Source organism: Culex quinquefasciatus, chromosome 1 (assembly GCF_015732765.1).
Source record: "Culex quinquefasciatus strain JHB chromosome 1, VPISU_Cqui_1.0_pri_paternal, whole genome shotgun sequence".
Taxonomy (NCBI): domain Eukaryota; kingdom Metazoa; phylum Arthropoda; class Insecta; order Diptera; family Culicidae; genus Culex; species Culex quinquefasciatus.
In genome coordinates, this window is record NC_051861.1 from 23095289 (window position 1) to 23119958 (window position 24670).

Consider the following 24670-nt stretch of genomic DNA (forward strand, 5'->3'; position numbering starts at 1 on the left):
GTTTTTTTTTGGAGTGAATCCTTGTCAGCATTTGCAGTGCCAGCGATCGATTCACTTTGATGCGCTTTGTTTTCAGCTGTGAAATTGCGTCAATTATGAATATGCAACGGTGCAAAACATCAATTGCGAAATTGGGAGCTGCTAAACCGGGCAAGCGAGCCATAATTTCAATTAAAAACTAATCCATTTAGAATGGCATTTCAAAAATGGATTTTGCAGAATTTAATTTCGGATGCCGAAAATTGACCCATTTTCAGTTCGCCAGCTATGTGAAAATGAAATTTTGTCAATCGATCAACCGCGCTCGTTGGTGTAATGACATTGACGCCACTGTGATTTGGAAATTGTACTCAATTCGATTAGGATTAACAGCGGAAAGCACTGTTGCATGGTTTGTGGGATTTGTGTGGTCTGCTATTTTTTTGTGATTTTTTTTTTGTTATTTTTCACAATATAATAAATAGCAATACCTTAGCCGGGGAACGTTGATAGCCCGGTGACATAAATATCCGAACTGACATTGACTGATTAAGGATTCTTTTGAAAAAATGCAAAAAAAAAGATAATACGAATGAAATGCCATGAAATCATTCTGCACTTGATAGAAAACTGGTCAAAATATACCAAGAAGTAATTTTAATTTTTTTAGAAATAATAATTATGAAAGCATTAGGAAAAATAATCATTTAAAAGTTATTATTTTCAACAACAAAAAATAGTTCGAATTTGAAAACAAATGACATTATCAGACACTGTGGACAATTTGTACAAAGGGTAGTGAAATACAGTTATTTTCTGTTTTGCAAGTTTTAAGCGTTATTGTCAAAGATTTCAAATATATCATAAGAATTATAGGCATTTTCAGCAACACAAATTTCTTTCTGTGGAAAATTTTCGATTCACGGTTTCCTACACAACAAATTAAATGTTTTGGTAAAAGCCAATTTGGTTTTGGTTTTTGTGTACAGATCCGATATCGGTTAAATGAGAATGCAGTAACATTTTCTGACTCTATTCAGATTGTAGTCCCGGTTTGCCCAGTTGATAGTAGAAAAATAAATGAAGGTATATGAAAATTTGAAATAAGCTTAACTTTTGAAAACTTCAACACTAGCTGAATTCATTCTGTTTATATTTGTTTGTTTTTTTAAAGCGATTTTTAGACATTATCAATCTTTCAAGCATTTCTAGCCAAACGCAAAATAAAATAAAATTAAATTAAAGATTTTTTTCTATCTGAATAACCTTTGGTAAAGTATTGTGGTTGAATAATAATTCACAAAACAATGAACATAACTTTTCCACAACTCAAACTTCAAACTTTAAAAAACGCAACAAACTTCTTGAAACGATATTCATCGTCATTTCATGAATATTACGATCTCACTGGAATTCTCGAAATTTGATAAGTAGTTTTCGCATTTCCCGGACAATTCGGAATGTAGCCAAACATTTTATCACAAAATGCTAATCAAAAGAAAGTTTACAAAACAAATATCCTTAAGAGGCAGTATTTGTAGATTCTGCTCGGTTTGTTCTAGAGGTCGTATCGAGGTGCTCCAGGGTTTGTTTGTCTATACATGAGATGAACTCATGTCAATTATGAGCCCTCTACGACAAAGGGAAGTGGGTTAAAACGGGCATTGAAGTTTGAGGTCCAAAACACATGAAAAATCTTAAAATTTCTCGCATTTCCGTAAAACTTCATCAATTTCAACTCTCTTAGATGCATTCGAATGGTCTTTTGAAGCCCTTCAAAATGTGTTATAGACATCCAGGATTGGTTTGACTTTTTCTCATAGCTTTTGCAAATTACTGTTGAAAATGGATTTTTTTAAAACCTTAATAACTTTTGGCAACAGCCTCCAACACCCATACTCCCATAGGTCAAAAGTTAGGAAATTTCATGGACTATAAGCCTATGGTATTAACTTTTTGGCCAATCGCAGTTTTTCTCAAAATTTTACGATTTTTCTAGAACAAACATTTTACAATGTTAGTTTTTGCCCTGTAGGCCAAGAAGACGGCATTTTTTGGTCTCAATTTTGTCATATTCGGAATCCTCAGACAATTTCACGTAAGTTAGAAGTATTGGAGTTGTAATTTTGATTTAAAAAATAATTAAATAAAACATTATTGAAAAAAGAAAAAGATCTTATTTACCCTATGATCAATACGTCAAATGCTGTATCAAGTAGGCGAAATCCTGTTTTACCCCCAATCCAACAAATTGTTAAAAAATGTTTTAATTAATTCTAAATGGTATTTTTTCCAATCAAATTCAAAATTCCAACACCTCAATCTAATGTAAAATTTTCTGAGGATTCCGAATATGACAAAATTGAGACCAAAAAATGCCACTATGGCGGCCTACAGGGCAAAAACTAACGTTGTAAAATGTTTGTTCTAGAAAAATCGAAAAACTATGAGAAAAACTGCGATTGACAAAAAGTTAATACCGTAGGCTTATAGTCCATGAAATTCCGTAACTTTTGACCTATGGGAGTATGGGTGTTGGAGGCTGTTGCCAAAAGTTATTAAGATTTTAAAAAAATCCATTTTCAACAGTAATTTGCAAAAGCTATGAGAAAAAGTCAAACCAATCCTGGATGTCTATAGCACATTTTGAAGGGCTTCAAAATACCATTCGAATGCATCTAAGAGAGTTGAAATTGGTGAAGTTTTACGGAAATGCGAGCAATTTTAAGATTTTTCATGTGTTTTGGACCTCAAACTTCAATGCCCGTTTTAACCCACTTCCCTTTGTCGTAGAGGGCTCATATTTGACATGAGTTCATCTCATGTATAGACAAACAAACCCTGAAAGTTTCATCCAAATCGGAGCACCTCGATACGACCACATCGGTGAAAAACTCGCTCTTAAAAACCTTTAATGCACACTGTTCAGCTTCCAAAATATCAATCAAAATGACTTAGTTGCTAGTAAACTACACATTTGTATTTTCTCAACAAGTTACGAATGATTTTTTTGGGTTGGAACACTCAAATATTTTAATTTATTTTTTTAGCTTTTTATAGACATCATCTCTTCATGAACTTTTCGTGAGTTACTGAATGAAACATATGAGCAGTTCTCCAGAAATCGTTTTTTTTTTTAATTTTAAATTCCGGCTGAAACTTTTTTGGTGCCTTCGGTATGCCCAAAGAAGCCATTTTGCATCAGTAGTTTTTCCATATAATTTTCCATACAAATTTGGCAGCTGTCCATACAAAAACGATACATGAATATTCAAAAATCTGTATCTTTTGAAGGAATTTTTTGATCGATTTGTTGTCTTGAGCAAAGTTGTAGGTATGGATAAGGACTACACTGAAAAAAAATGATACACGGTAAAAAAAATTTGGTGATTTTTTATTTAACTTTTTGTCACTAAAACTTGATTTGCAAAAAAAAAACAATATTTTTATTTTTTTAAATGTCAACTTTTCAGAAATTTCCAGATTGTGCAAAAAATCTTTGACCGAGTTATGAATTTTCGAAACAACACTATTTTTTCAAAAAATCGAAATATTGATCGCAAAAATTTTTCAACTTCATTATTCGATGTAAAATCAAATTTGCAATCAAAAAGTACTTCAGTGAAACTTTCATAAAGTCCACCGTTTTCAAAATATAGCCATACTTAGGATTTTTTTTAAATAGTCGCAGTTTTCCTTTTTTTTAAAGTAGTGCACATGTTTGCCAACTTTTGAAAAAAATATTTTTGAAAAGCTGAAAAGTTGGCATTTTATGTCCCCTAAAACATATCAAAAAATAAAAATAATAAAAATAGTGTTTTTTTGTAAATCAACTTTGCCGAAGACACCAAATCGATCAAAAAATTCCTTCAAAAGATACAGATTTTTGAATTTTCATACATCATTTTTGTATGGCCAGCTGCCAAATTTGTATGGAAAATTATATGGACAAACTAATGATGCAAAATGGCTTCTTTGGGCATACCGAAGGCACCAAAATAGTTTCATCCGGATTAAAAAACACAAACAAATCGAATGACCGAAATCTGAGAGAACTGCTCTTTTATAGACATCATCTTTTCATGAACTTTTCGCGACTAAATGTTCGGCATGAGTTACTGAATGGAATATATTGTAAAAACCAGCTTATTTCATGTCACTCAAAAAACGTTATTAAACTAAAAAAATCTTCAAATGACCTTGAAAGATGTAACCTTTGTCCAAGACGATTCAATTTCGCAATTTCTCCACACTCGCGGTGACCAAATTTGAAAGGTACCCGTAAAAGAGATGGTGGACACGCTCGAACGGTTTGTGGCTGAACTCGCCCAATAGCGGATCGCAGCACTGCTGGTGAACCATCTCCGACCAGTAGCTGCCGAAAGGTGTGATAACCTTTGAATTGCTTATCATGGTTCACTGCGAAAAATTGGGAAAACCAAGAAAACCGGTACGGTATAAAACTTGGCAGTTTGCGGAGAGCAATCATCAGTCAGTTGTGATCGGTTGTACGAGGTTCATCGAGGAAAGGCAATCATGAAGGTGAGGTTGATCAAATGTATTGAATTTGTTCCCATTTTAATCTGGAATCATTCGTCGTAGGTGTTCGTTGTGTTCTCCATGGCCGTGGCCATCGCCAGCTGCGTGGCAGTCGACCACTCCAACCAGCACAACCACGGAAACTGGGAAGATGAGCAGAAGCACATCTACGACTTTTCCGAGCATCAGGACCAGTACGATCATCACCAGCACCATCACGACGTGTACGATCAACGCCAGAACCATTACGGACATGACGAGCAGGACCACCACTACCAGCACCACCACGAGAACAGTCACACCTGGGACGTCAAGAAGGACGAGAAACACTTCGTCACCAAGAAGATCCCCGTTCCATACCCGGTTGAGGTGGAAAAGCACGTCCCAGTGCACGTGAATGTTCCATACCCGGTGCACAAGGAAACCAAGGTCCCCGTGGTCGTCGAGAAGAAGTACCCGGTGTACGTGGAGAAGAAGTACCCCGTCCAGGTTGATCGCCCGGTGCCGTACCCGGTAGAGGTGAAGGTGCCCGTGTACAAGAAGGAATACGTCGAGGTCCCGAAGCCGTACACAGTTCATGTCGAGAAGCCTTATCCGGTGTACGTGAAGCAGCCGGTCTACATCGAGAAACCAGTGCCGTACACCCTGATCATCAAGAAGACCCAGAAGAAGCCAATGTGGGGTTAAGCTTGGTGGTCTACATTTCGACACAAGACTGTACTTTAAAAGTGTATTATAAGTGAATTGTTATATAGTTTAATGTAAGCAACTTGTTGAAAAATGAATTAAAAACATAATTACAAACCAATCCAACTTTTTTTCGTTGCTTCTCAATCCAACTGATATATTTGATACGATTAAAAGCAACATTGGGCTCTTAAACAATTGAATCGCAAACATTAATCAGTAATTTAATGCTTGTTCGAAAAATGTTAGTTGAAGGTTATTGTTCCGGTGAATTGTCCGCGTAACTTTTATTTCCACAAAAGATCTTTGTTTAATATTTTGAAAACCCCTCGGGAAAAATGTTTATCGCCTTTTTAAGAAGGTTGCGAGCAATAAAACAGATTTTAATTTCTCAAAAATTTCATAAAAGGAGATTTAAAAATTGATTCCAAGTTTTCAAAATATTTCAAAAATAGAACACATTCAGTAAATCATAAACAAATATGTATTACTTTTTCATTATATTACATTTGACAATTTGATCAAAATTTCTATTTTGCAGCACCATTTCGCATCACTTTGATTGCACACACTTTCACACACAAGATGAGAGCACACCTCTTTTCATTTGAAATGACGTTTTAACAGCGCGTAAGGTGTAAAATTTCTACCAACTTCTGTCAATATCTGGAGTTTTTTTTTTGAAAAGGTCTTATAAACCAAATTTTCATTTTTTTGCTTTTTGGGTGTTTTTGAATACCGCTGACTCAAGGCGGTTCTAAAAACACCCAAAAAAAAATTGAACGTTTGGTTTATAGGACCTTTTCAAAAAAAAAAAAAAAACTCCAGATATGTTCTATTGGACATGGTTTACTTGGTTTAGACACTCATTTGAAGAAAAAAATCCCGCAAAATATACTTAGTTAGCAAGCTCTATAAAAAACAAACTCCCTGAGTAATTTTGTGGACAACAGGGCATTCTCGTCAGACGAGAATAGATTTTGAAAATATGTCAGTTGAATGCTTGTAAATAAAATAGAATAACTTATGGTAAAAGACAAATTGATCAGAAATGTTCACAAAAGACTGCTCTACTGGTTGATGTACTTGATTTTAGTAAATTTCAAGGAAAACCCCGGATTATCGAGCATAATTTAGATACCACCGCTTAGAGTGATGGGAATGAGTATATCTCCCCTATTATAACAAGCTTCTGAAAACAAAGCTATGGACAATATGAGCTTTGACCTAGTGCAGTCGGACATAATTTGGCACTGCTTTAGCACGATTTTAGTACCGTTTAATTCATCAAACTAATCTACCGCGTTCAACCGATTCAAAATTCAACTAATTCGTATTGCGCATTAGCTCTGCTGAATGTAGAGACAAAAATCAGCCAAATCGGATGCTGCAATTAGCTTGATTGCACTGGCCAGCAACGTTCGCAAAATTGAACCAACGTTCAATATTGAAACATTCTCAGCTTGAAATTGCGTTCTCTTCACAATTAATTAGTCAAACGATAATTCACTGCCGACAGCTTCCCGGGATCTTGCCCGTCCGGAGAGGGTGCTGCTTTCACACTGGTAACTAATTTCAAACGAATTCTACCAATTAGCAGTGACTTTATTTTTGCCACCCCGTGCCTTTGGCTGCTTCAGTTAGTAAGTGACTGGCTGATGGAAAGCACAATTAACTCAATTCTTGGACCGTTTCAGCTTTCATCACTTCATCCCGTCGGGGGAAGGTTATGCTTTCAGGATCTTGCTAGGGGTTGTCCGGCTGGTAATTGATGGGTCTTAGCAAGGTAACCCTCAACTGTATTCATATTTGATCAAGTTTGTATATTTTTCTTTTGACTTATTTCATAAAACTATGTTTTGAAATTAAGACAAATGCAATAAAAAATTTAAAAGAGGTCCATCAAGGGTTAATTTACGAATAACTCGGAAAAGGCTTTCGCTGTTGGCTGACAATTTACGTAGATTGATTCCCTAGAAGAAAGTAGTTTCTTCTCTTAGCATTTCTTGATGTGATTGACTTGAACCCGACAGAAAAAAGAAACCCGCGAAGAAATCTGCTTTCAATCAACCCCGGCTGACCACTTCCCCGAGGGACTGTTTATTACCGGCTGCTGCTGCCGCCGGAGTAGTCAGATTAGACTGAGTGGACATAATTGGCCAGAGTCAACCGAACCTCGAGTGCGGACGAAGAGGCGTCTTCCTCCCTACACTGGTATCGCATTTCAACCCCTTGGTCGTGCTTTTTTTCCTGTCTTGTTACAAGTTGTCTTCCTCTCTTGGGTTACAGGGCTGGCTTGTGGTTGTAATGGGAACCACCCTCCCAAAGGGCACACTTATTTATGGGAGCCTGCAGGCTTAGCGACAGACGTCCTGGTAAGTTGAGGCACTACATTGAAGAGTGCGGGAAAAGATCCACTCTAAAATTATTACACTTCCACGATGAGTCTTTTGATTAACAGACTTTACATAAACATTATTGAAAAGGTTAATTTTTCAAGATTGTCTCTTCTGTACAGTATGTAAAAAAAGTATTTACACCCCTTGGGCACTATGCACATTTTGTGATGAAACATGTAAACAATTTAATGTTGACATAAACCTAGTACTACGTTTTGTTCAGAAACTCATGCCGAACATTTTGCTGCAAAAGCTCATGAAAATATGTTTTCTATAAAAGTTATATAACAAATACTATTACAAAAAAAAAAGGTGCAAAAAGTTTGTACACCTTTCGAAAAATTAACATAAATAAAGTTATCTGTTGACAAATCACCATAAATCCAGTCTCCCAACTCCAAATAGGCATCCTTGACTGATTAAAAAAATAATTTGGATTGAATATAAAGTTTACTAATTACTTAGTATAAAAGTTTATAGAACTCTGGAAATTCTAAATAAAACTTATCTAAACTTAATTTTGCAAACTTTCAATTTAACTAAATGTCAATATATTACCATAGAATTGCTAAATAAACATTCTGGAGTGGGTATAACACCGTTTTGGGGTCTTTGTATCGCTAGAATAGATTTTCGTTGGAATTTCGTACCAACCCGGAATTACGTCGTCGGAAAATCCGCCGGCATTCGAACCGGTCCTCAATTAACAAGTCAACCTATGTGGCATCGGAAAGGGCATAAAATTTCCGATCTTTTGATACCAGACATCTAGGTTTTCTATAAAACCCACGTTTTTAAATACCTAGGCAAAAACGTTGTTATGGTTTCGTTTGAGCAATCTGCCAAAAATGTATGGAATTTCGTAATTTTTGTTCTCGTGGATCAAACTTACTTTTTGCCCAGGTATTTAAAAACGTGGGTTTTATAGAAAACCTAGATGTATGGGTATCAAAAGATCGGAAATTTTATGCCCTTTCCGATGCCACATAGGTAAACTTGTGAATTGTGCACCGGTTCGGATGCCGACGGATTTTACTACGACGTAATTCCGGGTTGGTACGAAATTCCAACGAAAAATCTATTCTAGCGATACAAAGACCCCCAAAACGGTGTTATACCCACTCCAGAATGTTTATTTAGCAATTCTATGGTAATATATTGACATTTAGTTAAATTGAAAGTTTGCAAAATTAAGTTTAGATAAGTTTTATTTAGAATTTCCAGAGTTATATAAACTTTTATACTAAGTAATTAGTAAACTTTATATTCAATCCAAATTATTTTTTTAATCAGTCAAGGATGCCTATTTGGAGTTTGGAGACTGGATTTATGGTGATTTGTCAACAAATAACTTTATTTATGTTAATTTTTCGAAAGGTGTACAAACTTTTTTTGCACCTTTTTTATTTTTGTAATAGTATTTGTTATATAACTTTTTATAGAAATCATCTTTTCATGAGCTTTTTGCAGCAAAATGTTCGGCATGAGTTTCTGAACAAAACGTAGTACTAGGTTTATGTCAACATTAAATTGTTTACATGTTTCATCACAAAATGTGCATAGTGCCCAAGGGGTGTAAATACTTTTTTTACATACTGTACATTTCCAATAATTTCTGGTTGAGGTTGAAGGGAGGGGCGAACAAATAAAAAAAAACTAAAATTAAAATTTGAAGCCAAACTATGCTCCTGCCACAAGTTAAAAAATTAAAGATTTTTTCTTTTCTAGAATTTTACGTTTTATCCGATTTTTGCTCAAAATTTGTAAAAAGATTAAAAAAAATATTTATCTGATTAGAAATGCATTAAACGTTAAACAATGTATTATGAATAGTTTGTAATAGATAATAAATATTTTTAAAGAACATGCATCTGCCCTTATTTTCACAAAAGGACAGGTACCGCGAGTTGAATCAAAGCAACCTTTTGCAAGGTCTAGAAAGAGCTTTATAAATTTTAAAATGTTTGGCTTGATTTTAATTTCAAAATTATTTTTACTGATTAGAGCAGCTAATTTGACAAAAGGTGAAACATCTCTCTTTATTTCTCCTTTTGGGATTTTTTCCGTGTTTTCAATCTTTGCAAAAAGTTTTTTTGATTTAACTCCCGATATTTTTCCTTCCTTCTTTAGGAATAATTTCAAAATTAAAATCAAGAATTTTTTTTAATAGGTCCTATAAACAAAGAAAAGACAATACATTATAGGACCTTTTCATAAAAAGCTCTAGAAGTATAAAAAGCGTTTTGCAATCCTTGCAAAATGTGTCCTTGATCTTAAATTGCTATATTTTTTTATTGAATAGAGAAAAAATTCGAAAATTTTACAAAAGTATCATTTATATGCATCAAGTTTCCTAGATATCGTAAAATATTAGAGAGATGTTGAAAAATGAGTGTTGATATGATGACTCTAATCTAATCTAATCTAATCTAATCTAATCTAATCTAATCTAATCTAATCTAATCTAATCTAATCTAATCTAATCTAATCTAATCTAATCTAATCTAATCTAATCTAATCTAATCTAATCTAATCTTATCTAATCTAATCTAATCTTATCTAATCTAATCTAATCGAATCTAATCTAATCTAATCTAATCTAATCTAATCTAATCTAATCTAATCTAATCTAATCTAATCTAATCTTATCTTATCTTATCTAATCTAATCTAATCTAATCTAATCTAATCTAATCTAATCTAATCTAATCTAATCTAATCTAATCTAATCTAATCTAATCTAATCTAATCTAATCTAATCGAATCTAATCTAATCTAATCTAATCTTATCTAATCTAATCTAATCTAATCTAATCTAATCTAATCTAATCTAATCTAATCTAATCTAATCTAATCTAATCTAATCTAATCTAATCTAATCTAATCTAATCTAATCTAATCTAATCTAATCTAACCTAATCTAATCTAATCTAATCTAATCTAATCTAATCTAATCTAATCTAATCTAATCTAATCTAATCTAATCTAATCTAATCTAATCTAATCTAATCTAATCTAATCTAATCTAATCTAATCTAATCTAATCTAATCTAATCTAATCTAATCTAATCTAATCTAATCTAATCTAATCTAATCTAATCTAATCTAATCTAATCTAATCTAATCTAATCAGACCCTAGCGTAGCCAATCTTTCGAAGGGATCCTGGACAATGCCGCCTAACACTCTTCTTGTCATTTATTAACATTCTCCCAAATATGAATCCGATTGGTTGAAACTACGATTTGGGAGAGACCTTTTATCTACTCTATCCTACCCTAAGCGAAAAATTGAAACAATATGCTGGGGCTTTTTACAGTTTTTTTGTTACGATTGAAACAAAAAAAAACGTTACTTAATCATCCGTAAGGTGGTTGGTGCCCTCCTCACATTTATATAGTTTTTTTAAAGGTAAAATAAAAATGTCTAACCTACAAATGTTCTCTAAATAAAACTTCCTAAACTCGTAACGCAATAGGGTGATCAGATCTTAAATTTTAGGACTCGTTGGATAGGTCTTTTGAATACGAATACAACGATAGGTCGCTTGATTGATCCGGACATCGTTTCCATCGAAATATCTGAGATCCGTCTCCAAAAAAAGTTTATAAAGGCACTTAAGTGCTCATAACTTTTGACAGGGTTATGAGATCTTTGATGTTTTGGGCTCATTTGAAAGGTCTTCAATTATCTTACTAACGACGTGTCCCGTGGTGGACACGAACTTCATTTTAATTTAATTATCTGAGATCCGACCTCAAAAAGTGTATAAATAACACTTAAGTGCTGATAACTTTTGATAGAGTTGTCAGATCTTCGATGTTTAAGGGTAATTGGAAAGGTATTTTGAATACATTTCTAAAAATGTACACAGAAAAAAAAAATCATGGTAATATTACATCTGGGAAGGGGTACATCTTTTATGTCAGAAAAAAGGTGTAATTTTACCTCTGAAAATGTGTAGTTTTACCACTTTTCTGGTGTAATGTCACTTTTTCAGTCTAAATTACATCATAAAAGAGGTAATATTCAACCTTCCAAAATTAAAGCTTCCAAATTTACATTATTTTTTTCTGTGTATAACATAACGGGTTATTTTACAAAAAAAAACACCCTATTTACAATCTTCCGGACATTTAATAAAATCGTTTTTTTAGAATAACTTTTAAAGTACTTTACAAAACTTCATAATATTAAATAGGATCTTGTGGGACCCCGAGACGAGTTGAATGAGGCCAGAAAGGTCTAAATTGGTTCAGCCAGTCCGGAGATAAACGAGTGCATTTTTTTCGCTGCACGGACTCACATCCAGGCATTTGTTCAGAATTTGATTATGAGTCGATAGGTATACGTGAAGGTGGGTCTACGAGGGCGAATCAGGAAGTTCATTTTTCGAGTGATTCTATAGCCTTGGCTCAGTAAGGTCAAGAAGGCAAAATTGTTAAAAGCCACGGAGTCCAGAATCAAACTCAGCTGTAATTTTATTTTAGAAAAAAGGCAAATTAAACTATACTTAGCCTTCTCTTGCATAAAATCTGTTCATGTGAAGCTCCTTACCTGAAAAGAAAAAAAAAAAGAAATAGGTTAGCTGATTGAAATAATTTTTAAATATAGAAGTTATTAAATATTGCATCTGCTGAATTCTGAATAAAACCTTTTGATTGATCGCAGAACTACCCTTAAGTCAATACCATACTATAAAACTCACACCCAACTTTCCCTCAACTTGTCATCACACAAGGACATCTACGCCGAGAGGACCCAGAGAAGCCATCCTGCGCATTTAAAGTCCAGCGAGACCAGATGATGAGGTCCACTTTCGAGCGCAGGAGTCACCAGACAGCCGGAACTCCGAGTGAAGCTCGTGTAGCGTAATTAAATTCCCGCTCGTAAGCAGCTTAAATTGGCTTATAATTAAAAATTAATAACCAGAAAAACCGAGCGGGATTCAACCGGGTGGAACCGGTTTCGAGAGTTTCTCTGAGGAATCTTGTGAAAAGGACACGGTTTTTAAACAGTTTGTCACTTTTTGTTCAGTAAAGTGCTGTGTTTCTTTTATCTGATTTCAAAATAAAGACGGATCTACTAAAAAATTACAAATCTTGAAAACATACTAAGCCTAGCAATTTCCCAAATAGTTCAATTTATATTCACTCATCGTAACGCTTCCATCGGAAATCCCCATAAAACGTTCGTTTTTTGACAAATAGAGCAAAAAGCAACTGGGAAAATACGGCAACAAAATAATGAAGGTCACTTTCGGAAACCCTTCTAGAATCCAACCCCCTGTCCTGAAAATCTAGGGCGGGAGGAGCGGAGCAGTCACAAAATTAACATAATTTGTTCGTGATTTACAACGATTTCGTTGGCCAAGGGTTTCGAAAAAAAAAGCAAGAGCTATCATCCTTTATCGAGGTGGATTTGAAAAATTTAGTCCTTTCAGTCCTTTCGGCAACGCGGGGGATTTCTTTCTTGCAGCAAAGTTTTGCTGTGACTCTTGAGTGCAAAACGGGGCGGATAATTTTCGTGAGAACGACTTGGGAGAAAATTAGCATTTTTGGCGCGTAAAATTAAAAACTCGAACGAAAGAGTCGTGTCGTGTTGACATCATTTGGGAGGGTTTTTTTTTTGCTGGAATCCTCGTGCCAATCATGAGGACATGGCACTTACAAGATTGCTGATTACGAGAAGAGCTGAAGTTATGTTACGGAGTTTGGAAGAATATTTAGAGCTTTCTTGAGGTAATTACTTGAAAACTGCTTCAAAAAAATCTAATTATTCATTCTTAGATTTTAAAATTTTGACAATCCTTTATATACATTCCTACAATCTTGCAACCTTGCAGTTTAAAATTAACACATTCTTTTTATTTGAAATTCTGGATTTTATTTTTAAGTACGCGAACAGAAGGTAGACGACAATCACTGTCCCATAAATACTGGCAGCAATCTGGCAGCCAGCAGCAGCGATTAAGTATGAGTTATGGCACCACTTAAGCTGTCACTGCAAATATGGGAGATGTACACGTGTGTGAGTGTGTGCTGTTGAGGAGTGACGGTACATTTCCGCTCTCTTGATTAAGAGCAGTGACATTTTAGTTTTTCTCTAGCTTTCTACACAGTAACAAAAACAAATGTTATTTTGGTAGGTGCAATTTGGGAAGGTCGAATATAACCTCTTTTGTGATGTAATTTTACCTCAATTAGACTGAAAAAAGTGACATTACATCAGAAATGTGACATAAAAGATGTACCTCTTCCCAGATGTGTTTTTCTCAAGATGTTATGCCTCAAGATGTCTTTGAATTTAAACCTCAAAGTTGGTCGAAAAATTGACCCTGGTTACAAATAAAGATGACCATTTCGCCAAATTCCCACAACCACACACAAAAGGGACATCGTAGACAATGTCCCGACAAGAAAACAATCTTCTTCTTGCTCTGCCTCGAGAGAGCGACCTCTCCCTTTTATCAGTTCTGGTCCATTCAGCTAAATTTAATTAAATCCTTGTCCATTCCGGAAACTCTTCGGGACGGTTCAAGGGGCTCGTTGACGGTGGAGAACAGTGCCAACAAAGACGTCGAACACGACGCTGTCGAAGGCATGGAAACTATCTTGAACCTATAAAATGTAATTGAAATTGTTCACCATAAAAGAGCTTTTTGTTCGGCTCAACTATTACTACACTTTCCTAGATCTGCTCACAAAGAACGTTTCTTCGTTGGGCCGTAGGCTTCGCAAGAATGCCGCAAATAATTTACATGTGCAAATTCTACGAGAACTAAGGGCAGTGTAACCTTAATAGTTTGACAACGATTGTTATCAAGGAAGTTTTTTGAAGAGATGTAATCTCTCTTCTTACGTTTTTGAGATATCAGATGAAATCAAAACTTTTTTATTACAAATTTTATTATTGTACAGGGGAATGTCAAACGCACTTATATATTCAGGACTTTTTTGTTATTTGCACTGCTGTTTTGCCATTTTTCAGCCTAATATTAGACACTTTTTGGCTGGACTCAGTTAGAACAGACACAGAACAATAAAATAAAATAATTTCGTCGATTTTCAAACGTGATGTTTTTTTTTGCAAAAAATCATGCTTTCTCTCGAGTTGAGCCTGGGCAGAAATTTTGTTGGTCGGTATTATTGTAAAAAATTTCTTAACCATCAGCTGGGACAATTTTTAAGGTACTTCCTTAAAAATTGTCCCAGCTGATGGTTAAGAAATTTGGACAATAACAACGACCAACAAAATTTCTGCCCAGGCTCAACTCGAGGGAAAGAATGAATTTTTGCGTGTATTCAACAGCGATGAACCGCCCTAATTCTACATACAAACTTTGGAGAAAAACCATTTGGCCCTGTCTAAATATTTTTGAAAAAATCAAAATTCACGTGTTTCTGGGGACCACAAACTTCATGCTTCCCCACGAGTTAAGCCTACGCAATCATTGTGACATTTTTTGATGGTCAGTATGACTTTTTTCTGGTGAAGTTAATTTCCGGGATCCAGGGATATTTTCAAATCTATTGTTAAACACGGATTTTCAATACATTTGTAGCGTCTTTGAAGCTTGAATTCATAGAAATAGTTGATCTTGATCAACTGCCGATTAGGTTTAGGAATTTTTCACGCTCTATTATTTCAATTTTTACGGGGATCATAATTCCAAAACACCAAATTTCACGGTATTTTCACGGATTGCGAAAAATGTTAAAATAACTATGAAAGTCATATGTAAAATTACAGACATTTCTATAAATACTTTTTTTGCATTTTTCTTAACTATTCAAAACAAATTCTGTTTTGCCTTCCTCACTGAGGTAAGGCCATAATCCTGCTCTAAAAATGAACTTTGTATAAAAACGTCGTAGACCCACCTTCATGTATACATATCGACTCAGAATCGAAACCTGAACAAATGTCTGTGTGTATGTGTGTGTGTATGTGTGTGTGTATGTGTGTGTGTATGTGTGTGTATGTGTGTGTGTATGTGTGTGTGTGTATGTGTGTGTGTATGTATGTATGTGACCAACAAACTAGCTCATGTTTCTCGGCATTGGCTGAACCGATTTGACCCGAACCTGTTGCATTCGACTTGGTTTAGGGTCCCATAGATCGAGTTTTATACAGATTGAAGTTTTGATAAGTAGTTCAAAAGTTATGTATAAAAATGTGTTTTCACATACAGACGTGCCTCGGTTTAGCACCGCATATGGGGGATGCAAAACCGAGGCGTGCATAACCGAGGCACAGAGCTATTTTCGAAAAAATACTCAAAATTTCGATGTTTGCAATAATGGGTATCAAACGATCGGGATTTTTTCATACGTTTCGAATGTAATAACAACATTTTTAGAAAATACTAAAAAATTTCACAAAACTACGTATTTTCGAAAAAATACTTAAAATTTCCGTTGACGATACAAAGAAACAATTAATGAAAAAATCTCAACCATGTTATACTCATATTGTAAAAAACTGAAATTTGGGGTATTTTTTTTTAAAACATAGTTTTGTGAAAATTTGGGTATTTTCACAAATTTGTGTTAAAACTTTTGAAATGTATAAAAAAATCCCAAACATTTGATACCTCTTGTGAAAACCGGAAATTTCGAGTATTTTTTTTTCAAAAATATGTAGTTTTGTGAAAACTTTGAGTATTTTAATTTTTTTACTTTCGAAATGTTTGAAAAATCCCGATTGTTTGATACCCATATTGCAAATATTGAAATTTCGAGTATTTTTTTTTTGAAAATACGTAGTTTTGTGAAAATTTTGAGTATTTTCTAAAAATGTTGTTATTACATTCGAAATGTATGAGAAAATCCCGATCGTTTGATACCCATATTGTAAATATTGAAATCTTTAGTATTTTTTTTTTGAAAATACGTAGTTTTGTGAAAATTATGAGTATTTAAAAAAAATGCTGTTATTAAATTCGAATTGTATGAAAAAATCAAGATCGTTTGATACCCACATTGTAAAAACGGAAATTTTGAGTACTTTTTTTCAAAAATTCGTAGTTTTGTGAAAATTTTGAGTATTTTCTAAAAATGTTGTTAATACATTCGAAATATATGAAAAAATCCCGACCGTTTGATACCCATATTGTAAAAATTAAAATTTTGAGTATTTTTTCGAAAATACGTAGTTTTGTGATAATTTTCAGTATTTTCTAAAAATGTTGCTATTACATTCGAAATGTATGAAAAAATCTCGATCGTTTGATACCCATATTGTAAAAATTGAAATTTTGAGTATTTTTTTTCGAAAATACGTAGTATTGTGAAAGTTTTGAGTATTTTCTAAAAATGTTATTGTTACATCCAAAATTTATGAAAAAAAACCTGATCATTTGATACCCATATTGCAATATCAATATATTTTTGGTTTCTTTAGAGAAAAAATATGCATTTTCAAAATACAGGAAAAATACGTATTTTTGTAAAAATTTTCATGAAATTATAATTTTAATGGATAGCTGATATCATCCCGATTCCAAAACACTATAATTTTTGATGTTTGCATGAATATTCATAGAATTATAGCCAATGTCTCCCATATAGCCAAAATCCCATAAGCTCTGTGCTTCAGTTAAGCACTGGGCCGTGCTTAACCGAGGCAGCTGAACGGTGCAAAACCGGGGCAGTGCAAAACCGAGACGTGCAAAACCGAGGCATGACTGTATATCCGGATCTCACTTAAATGTATGTAAACTATGTCCGGGTCCGCCGGGTCCAACCATCGTTGGTTAGGTTATCAAAAGACCTTTCCAACGAGTCCAAAACATTGAAGATCTGGCAACCCTGTATCGAGATATGGTCACTTAAGTGACATTGATGTACTTTTTGGAAGCCGGATCTCACTTAAATGTATGTAAACTATGTCCGGGTCCACCATCCGACCCATCGTTGGTTAGGTTATGAAAAGACCTTTCCAACTAGTTCAAAACATTGGAGATCTGGCAACCCTGTCTTGAGATATGTACACTTAAGTGATATTGATGTACTTTTTAACTCCGGATCTAAAAAAAGAGATGAAATTTTTGTACAATTCCATCATATTAGCCATTGTTGGTAATAAGTGAGGAAGGCTCCAACCACATAGGTGGATTAAGTTAGTTTTTAATTTTATTATTCTTTTTATGTCACGTAAATTTGTACTTATGTACCGAATAGAACAAAAACAAGGCAAAGATTACCAGTGAATTAAGAGCATCCAATTTACCAGGATTATAAAATTCCCGGGAAACGTGAAATTTTCAACAATTTCCCGGGAATTCCCGGGAAATTATAAGTTTATCAAAAATTATTGTAATCCTGCTTCTGATTAATATTTTCCAACAAAACTGTATGGAAAAGCTACTTTAATGGTCAAAAAGAGTGTAAGGATCAATTAATGGCATGACTGCTTATTAAATCATGATTTTCAAATCGTACCAAATAAAAATATGATCAATAGTATTTTTGTTGAGAAGTATTTTTTTTAATCAAAGTGTTTAGACAGTGAGTAAAATCCATGCTCCACAACCATAAACCAACAATTGCAATTAAATGTGTCTCTGTGACCAGTTCGAGAGAATATGTTTCAGAAAAAAACATTGACACATTGACAACATTGAAATTATGTTTTCCATGGCAATTTACTTTTTACCTCTTACGTCCTTTGAACTTTTATTTCTAGAAAACTATTAAACAAATTCTTCTTGCACAATGATATTATTTCAATTTTCATCCAATTTGGTCATGGTAAACAAAAACGTTATACAAACCTCAATCTTGATCTTGGTTGGAAGGGGTTGATATGTTATTTTTAAATGATATATCAACATTTTTTGCCATTAGTTACCAAAAAAAGTTTATTTTCATTTCTTAATAGCGTAATTTTGTTTTGCCTCACAAATGAGCAAGAATTATTTCTTGTTGTAAATGCTATTATCTGAAATAAATAAATCTCGGCATGAAATTTACAGACGAGGTGATTAGTTCAATATGAAAACTAGATTGTTTTTAATAAAATCACATTAGTTCCCTTGAGCAATTCCATGTCAAATAGGGAATCGGTTGTACCCGACCCTCTACGATTTCAATGAAACTTTGTAGACATGCTATCCTACGCTTATATGAGCCATTTTTGTGTATATGGAGCCAGTTTCCTTCGATAATGACATTTGAGAAGGGCGTAAGTGTTTTAAATATTGTTGTATTTCGTAATTTAAATATTGCTGTAACTCGAAGCCGTTGCATCGTACCAAAAAGTGGTCAAACACAAACTTGTAAGAAATTGGACGGCCTTTCTGAAAAAAATACACTGAAAGAAAAATACTCGCCACTTCTATGGGATTTTTGAATTTTTATATTTAAAAGTTAAATTTTAAGGTGAAGCCACGATTATTTTTCGTTCAAAATTTTTGAGGAAATAGCCTAAAATGTAACAAAAAGACTCACGAAAAATGCAGGATGGTATGTCTCTCCTAAAAAAATACAAACATCATTTACCAAACCTGTTTTTTTGAAAAGTGGTCTAAACGTCGAAATTTCCAAACACCGATAGTGAGAATCGATTCTCCAGACAATTTTACATAAAAGTCTCTTTGTTGACCATTGTCCTAAGTCCAATCCTTGCAAAGTTACAGCGGTTTTAAAAATAAAAATGTCGAAAAAACAGCTTTTTTGGTGGTTTTTGGCATTTTTTATATGACAGGCTTGATTTTTCAGTCTCAAAAATATTTTTACCGGAAAGCTCGTCCAATTTCCCATAAGTTTGCCTTGGACAGCTTTTCAATTGGATGCATAGGCTTACAGATATAAGCTTCATTACATTGCTCATAACAGAAAAAACAGAATATTTTTTCCAGTGTGGTAGAAATCTGGATAGTAAATCATCTTACGTAAATATTAAAACAAGTCAAATTGAAAAGCTGTCAAAGGCACACTTATGGGAAATTGGACGAGCTTTCCGGTTAAAATATTTTCGAGACTGAAAAATCAAGTCTGTCATATAGAAATTGCCAAAACCACCAAAAACCCTATTTTTCAATATTTTTATTTTTAAAACCGCTGTAACTTCACAAGGATTGGACTAAGGACAATGGTAAATATGGAGACTTTTATGTAAAATTGTCGGGAGAATCGACTCTCGTGTTCGGATTTTGAAAATTTTGATGTTTAGAGCACTTTTGCAAAAAACAGTTTCAGTAAATGATTTTTGTATTTTTTTAGGTGAGTTGCTCCATCCTGCATTTTTCGTGAGTCTTTTTGTAACATCTTAGGCTATTTTCACCAAAATTTTGAACGAAAAAAAACGTGGGCTCATCTTCAAATTTGACTTTGAAACATAAAAATCAAAAAATCTCAGAAAAGTGGAGTGTTTTTTTCTTTCAGTGTATTTTTTCGGAAAGCCCGTCAAATTTCCTACAAGTTTGTCTTTGACCACTTTTTCATACGATGCAACGGCTTCGAGTTACAGCAATATTTAAATTACAAAATACAACAATATTTAAAACACTTACGCCCTTCTCAAATGTCATTATCGAGTGAAACTGGCTCCATATACACAAAAATGGCTTATATAAGCGTAGGATAACATGTTTACAAAGTTTCATTGAAATCGGAGAGGGTTTTTTCTCGACCCTAAAAAAATCCTGTTTTGGGCTGAAATTGCTCCCTTATATTTTTTTTGGAAATTTGTAAAGCATTGGTGCCGAAAAGTTAGCAAAATGTAAAAGTTTACAAATTTCCCGGGAAACGTGAAATATTTTTTTAGGGAAATCCCGAAAATTCCCGGAACAGGAAATTTGACGCCCAAAGTGAAATATGTAAGACCATTATTTAAAAAAAATGCCTTCTAAATTTCCAAGGAACCATCTAATTTCATGAAAATTTCTGGGACTCAGAAAAAATTCTTAAATACCGTTAACCGGGGTGGCTTTGATAGTATTTCAATTTGTTTTTGGTATATTTTCTAACAGGTCAGAAGTTTCTCAAGATTATTATTTTTATTGGTAGGCCACACAAAGTCCATGCACTATTTTGAAATAAAAGTCTTTTCTAAAGTATTTAGACAAATAGTTACGTCAAAAAATCTTGGTTCAAATTCCGGGGTGACTTTCTTGTTAAAATCATATTTAAGATGTTCAAACTTTATTTGTACGTTAAATGCACCATCACTAGAGAAGCTTATATAGTTTTTTTTATGAAAAAATATCAATGTTTGTATTTAGTTAAAAAAGTTTATAAGCTTTTTAATAAAATACATATAAAGTCGAAAATTTGTCTGAAATTTGTTATAATTAGTCTTGTTTGTAAAATTATCGATTTAAATTGCATTTTATACTGAATTTAATACACAATTTTTACATTTTTTATGAAATTTGTTCAACTGAAATCGACTATAAATTTGGAGAATTTTTTAATTGTGTTTCAAAAATACATATTATTTATTATTGCCAAACTTATTTGACCTTCTTCTAGTGGAAAATTGCCCAAAGAATCCGAAAATGCATTCCGTTTTCCGATTCAAAATCATGTTCGTTGAGAAAATCACGACACTTTGAGAAGTTTTAAATAATGACTATCATCAACATTTTCTTAACTATAGTTAACTATTTTTTTAAACATTTCAAAATTTTATGAAAATTTCTTTTTGGGGTACTTTGAACACTACTCAACCACGGTCAGTATGATTCTAAACAGTTCCTTACGTATTTTAATTGTACTCTTTATTTTGCCGAAAAATCGCAAACCTGTCAATGTCACCCCGAATACGGTATTCAAAAAAGACTTAATTTTTTTAACTGGCCCAAAAATTTAGCCAACAAAAACTTCTTGCAAAACTTAAAAATTGTGATGGAAAAGTCTAATAAACTGAAAACAACTTGAAATGGAATTAAATTCTAATGTAAAGTACCTTTAAGTATGCTTTAAAAACCAATCAATAGAAAACAACTGGATTGGTGTTGAATGCATTTTTAAACACGTTTTACCTCCAAATGTTCAAAACATGGCAAGTAATTTAAAATTTCATTTATATTAATTTTATGTGGTTTGTGCGAGGGCGAAGTAAAATGATAGACTTCAGTTCGTCAATCTAACAGGGTTGAAACGGCATTCTGTGTCAAACTAGTAGCGTTCTACCGTACTTACACTCACACTCACCCAGGGGCAAGAATCGGCGTAGTGAAAGCAATCTTCTACCCGCCATTATCGAGAGTGGTGCTGTGAATGTAGAGCGTTCGAGGGGCCGTGTTGTTTTCCAACCCCCTCCCTACTCTTTTTAGCAGAATGGAACCTCCCCTCCCCCTTTCCTCGTAATATAGGCCATTGTTTGTGTTCGGTTCAGCAAGCTTACAAGGTCCGGGTCGTCTCCCCAAGTGTGAGTGTGTGTGTGTGAGTATTAGCGAATTCGCGCGCCTCCACCAGCCTCCATTGTGCCATTGAGCGTTGTGTGTGTGAGTGTGTGTTTGTGACTAAGTACTACGGAATTAGGGCACACGGTCGAGTGAATAACATCGACACACACAAACACACACACACTGTGAGTATCTCTGCGGCCATGTTTGGTGATCGTAATTACATTCGTTTCGATAATAACCCCCACTCGCATCCCCCGGACGGACGGAAGTGTAGTGGGCAATGCACAAACAATCACACACACACACAAACTTATGTTGCACAATCTGGGCTTGCGGAGTTGTCAGTCTTGTCAAGGGTTCCGGACTTGTTTGGATTGCGAAGGAGACAAATGTTGACATCCCGTCTCCTTTTGATGCTTGATCCTTTCGGTCAACACTGCACGTGTGTTGGAATGTTGACATGTGATTGTTCGGATTAAGGGTTGTTTGAAGTGTTTGAACAGGTGCGGGATTGGAAATTGATTTGGATATGAGGAACAGAAAATCTTGAATTAACAACAAAATTATAAAACCAAAAACACTTCACATTCTGCGAAACGAGCCCTTCAACAGGTAATCGCAAACCTTGTCCATAGCAACTAACCCAAGGGTTTGCATTTCCATGGTGCAAATTCACCACCAAATCCCCACCAGCATCAGAGCCATCATCACAGTTCGTTCCTCTATTTTCTCTATAGTATGTCCGCTTTTCGTTGGAAAATTGGACGTCGTCCACTGTTTTGCGTTCCCCTGATGCAGGCACCAGAGTGGTACAGTTTCACGAACCTCGCTCGCAAAGCCACATTTAAACAAATTATAACCTTTTCCCGATTCAATTGACTCCGTCGTTTCCGCGGTCAAAACCTGCACCGCACGCGGGTTTCGCGACTCGGGAATATGCTCTGCGGGGAAGTCCCGGAATTCCTGACGCTAGAGAAATTAAATAACCCAGGATTTTCGAGGCTTTCCGGAATTTCGCCTTCATGGGTCAACGTGGCACACGACCCCAACCTCAACCTGACGGACTGAACCGGTTGTTTAATCAGAGGAAAATCAATACACTTTTTATGCGGTACGGAACGGTTGCGGTTGTATAGAGCACCGACATCGGGCTGGTTGGCCACCAGGTCATCCACAGGCAGCGGGGCAAATTGATTACGCCCGGTCTGGCCGTCCGTCGGAACAACACGCACACACACAGTGCAGTCGTAAAATAACTTAACGCCCTGGCCTAATGCAGAGGCCGAAACAGCCGAATATAGCGTAGAATCGTTGCAGCTTTTTCGAAGGTATTTTATGTGGCTAATCTATCCGTGGGGCATAAAGTGAGAATAGAATCGTGAGTGGAAATCTTGCTTTTGCAAATGAGAGCTTTGCATTGCTATTGTGCTTTGTAGACGATTTAGAAATTTCGAAAATGGACAGCCAAATAACTTTTCTATACTTAAGAGAGAATGTTCAGTATTCCGAGAAAACTGTTAGGCACAGAATAAAAAAAAAACAATACAAAACAAGAAAAACGTATTTTATTAAGTTTAAAATTATGAATTTAGCCTGAATTGATCTTAAAATTACTTCATTTAGTGTTGTATGATTTTGTTTTTTAAAGGATATAAAACCAGCAGTGTTTTGTTTTGTTGCAATATATTTACAATTTATATATATTTAATACTACAATATCATCTCTAAAAATATGTTGAACGTAAATAAATAGTTGATAGGAACAATCAAATCTGTGCATTCATCTGTAACATTTTCATTTTAATAAATAATTTAAAATATTAAATACTTATCTTTTGCTAATGCTTTTACTACTACACTCAACCCCCGGTGGTTGGTCACTTTTTCGTTAGACACTTTTTTAGTTTGTACCCCGTTGGATGGTCAAAGTAAAACTAAAATGTGACGAACTGTCACTTTTTACACGGTGCTCACGCACACTATCAAAACTGTGTGAACTCCGTGTAAAAGGAGTGTCAAACTAAAAAGTGACCCCGTTCGCTTGACAACAGTTGGTGTCAAACCATCGGGGATCGAGTGTAGAGCAATTCCAGCTCAAATCAGGATTTTTTCTGGTACTTTTGTACCCGACCCTCTCCGATTTCAATGAAACTTTGTAGACATGTTATCCTAGGCCTATATAAGCCATTTTTGTGTATATGGAGCCAATAGTACTCGGAAATAACATTTGATAAGGGCGTAAGGTATTTAAATATTTTTGTATTTTGTAATTTAAAAATTACTGTATCTCTAAGCCGTTGCGTCGTATCAAAAAGTGGTCAAAGACAAACTTGTAGGAAATTGGACGGGCTTTCTGAAAAAATACACTGAAACAAAAATACACGCCACATCTATGAGAGTTTTTTATTTTTAAGTCTAAAACTTAAATTTAATGGTGATGTCTCGATTTTTTTTCGTTCAAATTTTTTGAGGAAATAGCCTAAAATGTTACCAAAAGACTGACGAAAAATGCAGAATGGTATGTCTCTAGTAAAAAAAAAAAATACAAAAATCATTTAATAAAAGTGTTTTTTTGAATAAAGGTCTAAACATCAAAATTTTTGAAAACCGGTAGTAGGAATCGATTTTATAGACAATTTTACATAAAAGTCTCCATATTGACCATTGTCCTATGTCCAATCCTTGGAAAGATACAGCGGTTTTAAAAAT

General features: G+C 34.4%; 2 protein-coding genes across 8 annotated transcripts in view; one reads left to right on the forward strand and one right to left on the reverse strand.

Moving 5' to 3' along the window:
• Positions 1 to 24670, reverse strand: part of LOC119768510 (complexin) — a 531665-nt gene that overhangs the window by 212311 nt on the left and 294684 nt on the right. The gene's annotated exons all lie outside the window — the stretch shown is intronic.
• On the forward strand, positions 4487 to 5279 carry LOC119768358. Its single transcript, XM_038258560.1, has 2 exons — positions 4487 to 4521; positions 4582 to 5279. Exons 1-2 carry the CDS (start codon positions 4516 to 4518, stop codon positions 5203 to 5205), a joined length of 630 nt encoding a protein of 209 aa, XP_038114488.1. The 5' UTR covers positions 4487 to 4515; the 3' UTR covers positions 5206 to 5279.